We start from the raw sequence: 6,186 nt of genomic DNA on the forward strand, positions 1-6,186 counted from the left end.
GCAAGGATAACTACTAACCAACTAGGTAGTAGTTAGCGGGAGCCCGAAAGCCACCGCAGGCGGCAGGCATATTCGTCCACTCTCGATCGCATTTCGCTTCACGTCCCCCGGATCAAGCTCTCGAGTTACATAATTACGAGCTGACGGCATATATTTGTAAGCACGACTGGGAGTCTGGGACTTGCATGCGCCATGCGGCGACTGGCAATCGAGGGACATCCATTGGCCCCGAAGACTGAGACGAGTAAATGCGGGCACTGGACAGTACTAGGAGTCGCAGTGGTCGGCTTGGACGCGGTATCGTGTAATTGTCATTCTGGCAGGGAATCGTGATGATCCTGGCTCCGCAGGGCTTGTAGTTGGTTACTCCAGAAATTAAGAGTTGGTTACTTAGCACAAGATGCGGGGCAATTCAGTGCCGGGCCGCCGCACCTTGTACCACCACCACCACCACGAATAACCCTTACCCCCTGTAGAGTAGATACATCTCGCGATCTCATTGAGTGAAGACGTATGTAGGATCGAACCCTCGCCGGAAGTGCACTGAGGGATCCGCGGTGACGACGCTCGGGTGGCTTTGTGGTACATATCCATCATGTGGAAGACTGTCTACCTATCCAGTAGTTCGCCTCCACCGGGCAACCAACTGACTACCCAAAACAATGCCGTCCGGTGAGTGCAGCAACGGTACTACCGTAGGGGCTGCCGGGTGCCGCTTATGTAGCCTCTAGAAAAGCCACAGCCGATGATGATGCTACGCTGTACGTATGTACCTATGGAGGGGCATGATTCTGGCGCCTGTCACCGACAATTTTCATCCTGGTCCCCAGCAAACGTAGCCCGGCCTCGCCAACGCCGCCTACGCAGCTACGCAGTCGCTTCCAGTGCAGATATTTGCTCTCGACAAAGGGGATGGATCATGGATCTACATATCAAATCCTTTTGGTTGCATAATTTCTACTACTAGCCATGTATGGCAAAGCTGTATCTCGTATCGAACTCCAGCCGCCACATGGCGGGCGAGAGGAACTCAGAACTAGGCACCGATTGTGCTTGTTCTTATCCCTTCATTGACTACCTCCTGTCTGCTCTGTTCTCGGGAGTCGGGATTACAAGAAACTTTGGAATGGGACGCCGGATCTGGAGGTAAGAAATGATTGCCTCTAGAAAGGACAGTACAGTTGTGGTCGAGCCATGGAGGAGCTTTTGGCGGGTGGAACTGATGTAGAGTAGTAAGTACCAGGTCAAACATTTTTGTACACCTCCCCAACAGCGTCACCACACCAGACATATATTTAGCAGAGGGTATCAACACTGGTGGGCATGGCGGGGTCGACCACTGAATGAGTAGGGGGGGATGTGTTTTCTGCCACTACCGTGAGAGGACACATGTAGGATCGATGGAGGATCAGGTAAGATAACAGCAGGAGAGGCTAGTCGGATCGGTGGAACCGAATGGTTATGTCAGCCGCACTAGCCGGATCGAGTGACAACGAACGTTGTAGGCAGCGGAGGACAACCACATGAGATGGCTCTTTGAAGCTGAATACAACCTCAACTTCTTCATCATCTTTCATTTTCGCCGTCTCCCATCCAACACTACTTCACATGGGGGCTCCCTCAGAGCAGTTCTACTATCGCTGTGTCTAAGCACTTGCAATCTCACAGTTATGGGATAATGGGACCTCAAGTCACATTTACTGTTGCTCGGACGCAGGAGCAGTAACAGCTTCAACCTTCGATACTGCAGCCGCAGCTGCCGTCGTCATTATGTACATACTTCCGAAGCAGATACAGCATCCGGCGTGAGCTTTGGAGGTTGCGATGATTGCAGGACTCCCGCATGACTGTCCGTGGACTGGGCGTCTTGCGGCTCTTGCTGCGACGTTCGGATACTATGGATACTGTGGATGCGAAAAACCAACCGCTCTGCACTGTTACAATTGTGGTACCGCGAAGTCCACTCTCTGCTGCAGCTTTGCGCTCTCGTCCGGACAAACTGCTGACACAGTGTACACTCCATTATCATCAATTTCCCCCTTTCAATGGGGCCTGTCCTTGTGCCTCTCATCCGGTACTCTCCTAGCTACGCCGAAGTCAAAGCACAAAAGCATAAAGTACATGATGCTTTGTCTCCAAGGCTTTGACGGGCTTCCGGGCGTACATCAAACGAACATGGTACCCCGGGAGAACAGATTAGGGACTAGTAGTCAAAGTACTACAAGCACACGCCAGCACACAACGATGGGGGAGATAAAAAACCTGCATTCTCACCACTGTGTTGAGTTTGGTCTTCACTCTTCCAAAAGGGAGCTGGGATAGGAAACTAAAAGCGGGGCTCTTAGCTGGACGGTGGTCCCCCCTCACCGGGCAATCATTGAGGCTTTGAAGCATGATGCACATAGCTTCTGAGCCCTTCGGGAGCTACGAAATAGGAAAGCCGCCGTTTATGCGAGAACTTCAGATCTTCTCCATGAAATATCTTCGGAAAGCGAGCCATCGATGGAAGGTTAGACTCTCGCGTCTAGGACCGGAAACTACTACTCAATCGGGGCGTAAGTCTTATCCGGTCTCGGTTTCCGAGAGAACCTATCATGATACCGAGTTTTCCGGCTCAGCTCGACATCTCGTTTTCGAGCAGGCTCGCGAGCTGAAATTCCGTTGAGCTGCACACTCACGCCCGAGATCTAGAATTCGGAGCAAAGCGTACCGGGCATATCTTTCCGAATGCGGCGGAGAACCGGCCACATTGCCGTAGCCTTACCCCGAGATCTTGACGGCCCATTGGTTCGAGTTCGGGAGTCTGGGCGGCACTGCTTTTCCTGGCATTCCTCATTTGGCTGTCCGTCCCGTCGTTGGGTACGGACTGGGTGCACAGCATCGTGCAGTGTGTCCTTCGACATACCAGGGCTAGGACTAGCACTCTCGCATAGGAGAAGGGAGCTGGCCAGACAGAATCATAGTTGTGGCCAGATGTCGGAGTCATCGAGCGGCATGGGGGGCTGTTGGTCAACCAAGAGCAAAGAACCACCGGCTCGTGCCCCCCGGATCTTCATGTTTTCCAGAAAGCAGTCCTCGTATATCCAGAGATCCTTGACTGCAATATGTACCAGTCTGGACTGTGGAATGCAGTCGCGATCAGATTATGCGGGACACCGGTGTTTCATGTATGGGCACTCGCCAATGAGTTACCTACGTACCTACGGCGGTATTACGCAATTCCGTGACATCTCCGAGAAGGCTGGGTCGCTGCTCAGCTTGTCGGAGATATCCGTCCATGCGATGCATCCATGGCTGGTTACCACTCCTCGACTCGTCCTCCAGCGGCAGTCTGGAAGAGTGAAGCCCAACCAAAGTACATATCGTATATACCACGTCTGCTGCCATTCGCAATCGCCTTGCATGCAGGAAGAAGGGATAATCGTTCGTGATGTTTTGTTGGGAAAGCCCGAAGCCGTCAGAGCCGGCCATCCAACTGATTCCTTCGCCGAGAATGTGTACAGACATGCGGGGCAAAAGTACAATCCTGCAGAAGGATATCGGTCGAATTACGCTGTTGCGGACGGGGATTGAGCTGTCGACATTGGCAGCTACCGCAGCGATGGAGTTATCGGCTTCAATATAGAGCAATAGGTACTGGGGGTTTTGGGAGTTCGCTGCAATGAACGATGGCGAAGACGACGTATCACCGCCAGGTAAGTCGGGGATCACGAACGAGAGCCGCATTCTGCAGGCGGACTCTGGCCATGTTTCGGAGATTGGGGGCTGCCATCATTGGAATTCGAGAAAAACGCAGGGTGTTCAAGTTGGGGTGCAGGGGGTGTTAACTAGGGCGCAGGGGACCTTTTCGTTGGCAGCCAACCCTATACTATTAACCAGGTACTCACTTATAGCACTCTACAGCGAACTCAGCCTCCGAGCCCCGTCGATCCTTTAAATAGGAAGCCCTTAGCTAGGCTAACTATCTATCTACACATCTCATAGGCTGCCAACTTCTCGTGTGTTAGCATTCGGGCCTGGAGATTGGTCTCGACGGACGGGCGGAGTATGCGGGGGTGATTGGCAGTCGATCTTGATCCAATAGTGCCCCCCGTCAGTCCTAGAAGCACATCGTTCCTCCAACGCCATCGGCAAATCATCGCATGAACTGACTACTGCACAGACGAGTCACCATCAGACGCAGACCTCGAAGGAGCCGCCGATTCGCAATCGCGGACGACTTCAATTATGCGCCTCCGCCTGCAGACCTCTCGCATATCCTGCAGGAAGGAATGCCTTCGCGTGCACTCTCTTCTGAAGAAAAGAAAAAAAAGCCTCCATCGCGGAGCGCATCAGCTAGCATGGAGTCCTAGAGGGGAGCTGTAGCTGTAGATCGACTTACGCGAATGGGAGGGAACGAGGGAATGTGTGAGAGAGGAAAACTATGGGAGACCATCCAACACGTTGCGAATCCCGACCTCGAACCACAGAACTGCTGCACCGATGCCCCGCTTCTTCGTCCGTCTCCCTCCCCCGCGAACTAATCCGTCCAACTTCTAGCTTCGCGGTGAGGCCACAGAGGTGGAAGCTATGCTCCCTCGACTGGCTTCTAGGAACCACGAAAATCTCTGGCGAGGCTCGCTGTGGATGAGAATCTATTATATCAAGCCGGCTTCCCTTCCCCCAACATTCCCTCCTCATTCTCTCTACTCCTCACAGACACCAACAGTCCTCATCTTCCAGTCAGTTTCCCCCACATTCCAATCGGTTCTTCAATTTTCCGTCAGTTCCCTCCAACTTTCCCAATCAACCCGACAAAATGGCGACCGAAGTCTTCAAAACCTATCACGAGCATTTCGATTATGCGGAAGCCGACCCAGACCCAAAGTATGAAGTTTTCAACTGGGTAAAGTGGGTTGAGGACCATATCGCGTTGAAGCAGATCACAATCGCTGCACTGGACCCAACTATCTATGCTACGAAAGTCCAGGCCACATTCGATGCCCTGATTTTGGCGGAATGTCCTCCGGAAGCAGCGAAAGACTTGGCTCTCCTTGCTCTATACGACCTGGTGGTGTTGCTGGGTAAGAAAACCATCATAGTTCACATCTACGGCCAGATCCGAGACTCGAAAAGATTAACCTTCCCATAGATGACAGTACTTCGATGGACTACGACGACATCCCAGAAGGCCAAACGGGCGGCGGCGGCAATGGACCCCGTATAGCAACACTCAAGAAGGTCATGAAGGCGGTCGGCGAGGTGTACACCCATGCAAACGTAGACGGAGTCAACCAGGTAAAGTTCCTGAACGTGGCAAAAGGCAAACTCAACGTCACCGGGGACAAGACGGGGTTCCTGGATACTCACAAGTGGGGAGGAGTGACGCGCATCGGATCCGAGCTCAAAAGAAAGATTCTGGACCCGCGGGTATACAGCAAGACCGCGGATGTACCGATGACTAAACCACTGCTCGTGGTTGTCATCACGGATGGAACGGTTCGTAAACACTGTTGCTTCCAACGCTCATCTTTTTCACACTTTCTGACTGGACGACACATATAGGTTGAGGGCGAACAGAAGGGTTTATTGGAGCACACCATCATTAGTTGTGTCGCAGCCTGCCAGGGTGATACTGCTAAGGGCAGGGGCGGTAAGACTGCATTCCATTGCTATCTTACGGCACTGCAGAGGCTGATTCATTTGTAACCAGCTGTCGCATTTCAATTTGCGCAGGTAGGGACAAACGTGGAGGCGGCAAAGTTTCTCCGCCGGCTCGGTACCGACCCAAAGACGAAGGATTACTGCGATTGTTTGTTAGGTATTTTGGAAACGAATGCACCTCGGCAATAGGCAAGCAGTATGGCTGATGGTACCACAGAATCAACGCTAGATGCAATCACAGACGATACTCTGAAGTGGGAAATCGTAAGTTGAAACACGCCGCCTCTTGCTCCCACGCAGCTCCTCTGGTATTGACGGTTTGGATAGGTGCCGCAATTACTTCTAGGCGCGATCAGGGATCAGGTACGTGGTTTCCTCGAAGACGCGCTCGATTCCATGAGTATCCGTGAGCTAATCCTCAAACAGTGGAGGAACCATTACGTACCGCTTCGGATTAAAGGCGAGGCTCTAACTATTGACCACGAGAGGGATCTTCCTGAATATGGCGAGTTTGATACTGAGGAAGCTGATGATGAAGCTTGA

The 6,186-nt window shown here is 52.5% G+C and overlaps 2 protein-coding genes across 2 annotated transcripts; both read left to right on the forward strand.

The window, feature by feature from the left end:
- Positions 1–2,525: 2,525 nt before the first annotated feature.
- Positions 2,526–3,860, forward strand: BZA05DRAFT_205116 (uncharacterized protein). The gene has a single exon (XM_051479542.1). The coding sequence runs from the start codon at positions 2,728–2,730 to the stop codon at positions 3,571–3,573; it is 846 nt and encodes a 281-aa protein (XP_051342759.1). The 5' UTR covers positions 2,526–2,727; the 3' UTR covers positions 3,574–3,860.
- Positions 3,861–4,798: 938 nt separating this feature from the next.
- Positions 4,799–6,186, forward strand: BZA05DRAFT_442317 (uncharacterized protein; the record flags this gene model as incomplete). Its single annotated transcript, XM_051486745.1, has 6 exons — positions 4,799–5,063; positions 5,132–5,478; positions 5,545–5,632; positions 5,693–5,800; positions 5,861–5,907; positions 5,971–6,186. The coding sequence occupies 6 exons, from the start codon at positions 4,799–4,801 to the stop codon at positions 6,184–6,186; spliced, it is 1,071 nt and encodes a 356-aa protein (XP_051342760.1).

Source organism: Tricharina praecox (assembly GCF_024521635.1).
Source record: "Tricharina praecox strain CBS 144465 chromosome Unknown BZA05scaffold_4, whole genome shotgun sequence".
Classification (NCBI taxonomy): Eukaryota; Fungi; Ascomycota; class Pezizomycetes; order Pezizales; family Pyronemataceae; genus Tricharina; species Tricharina praecox.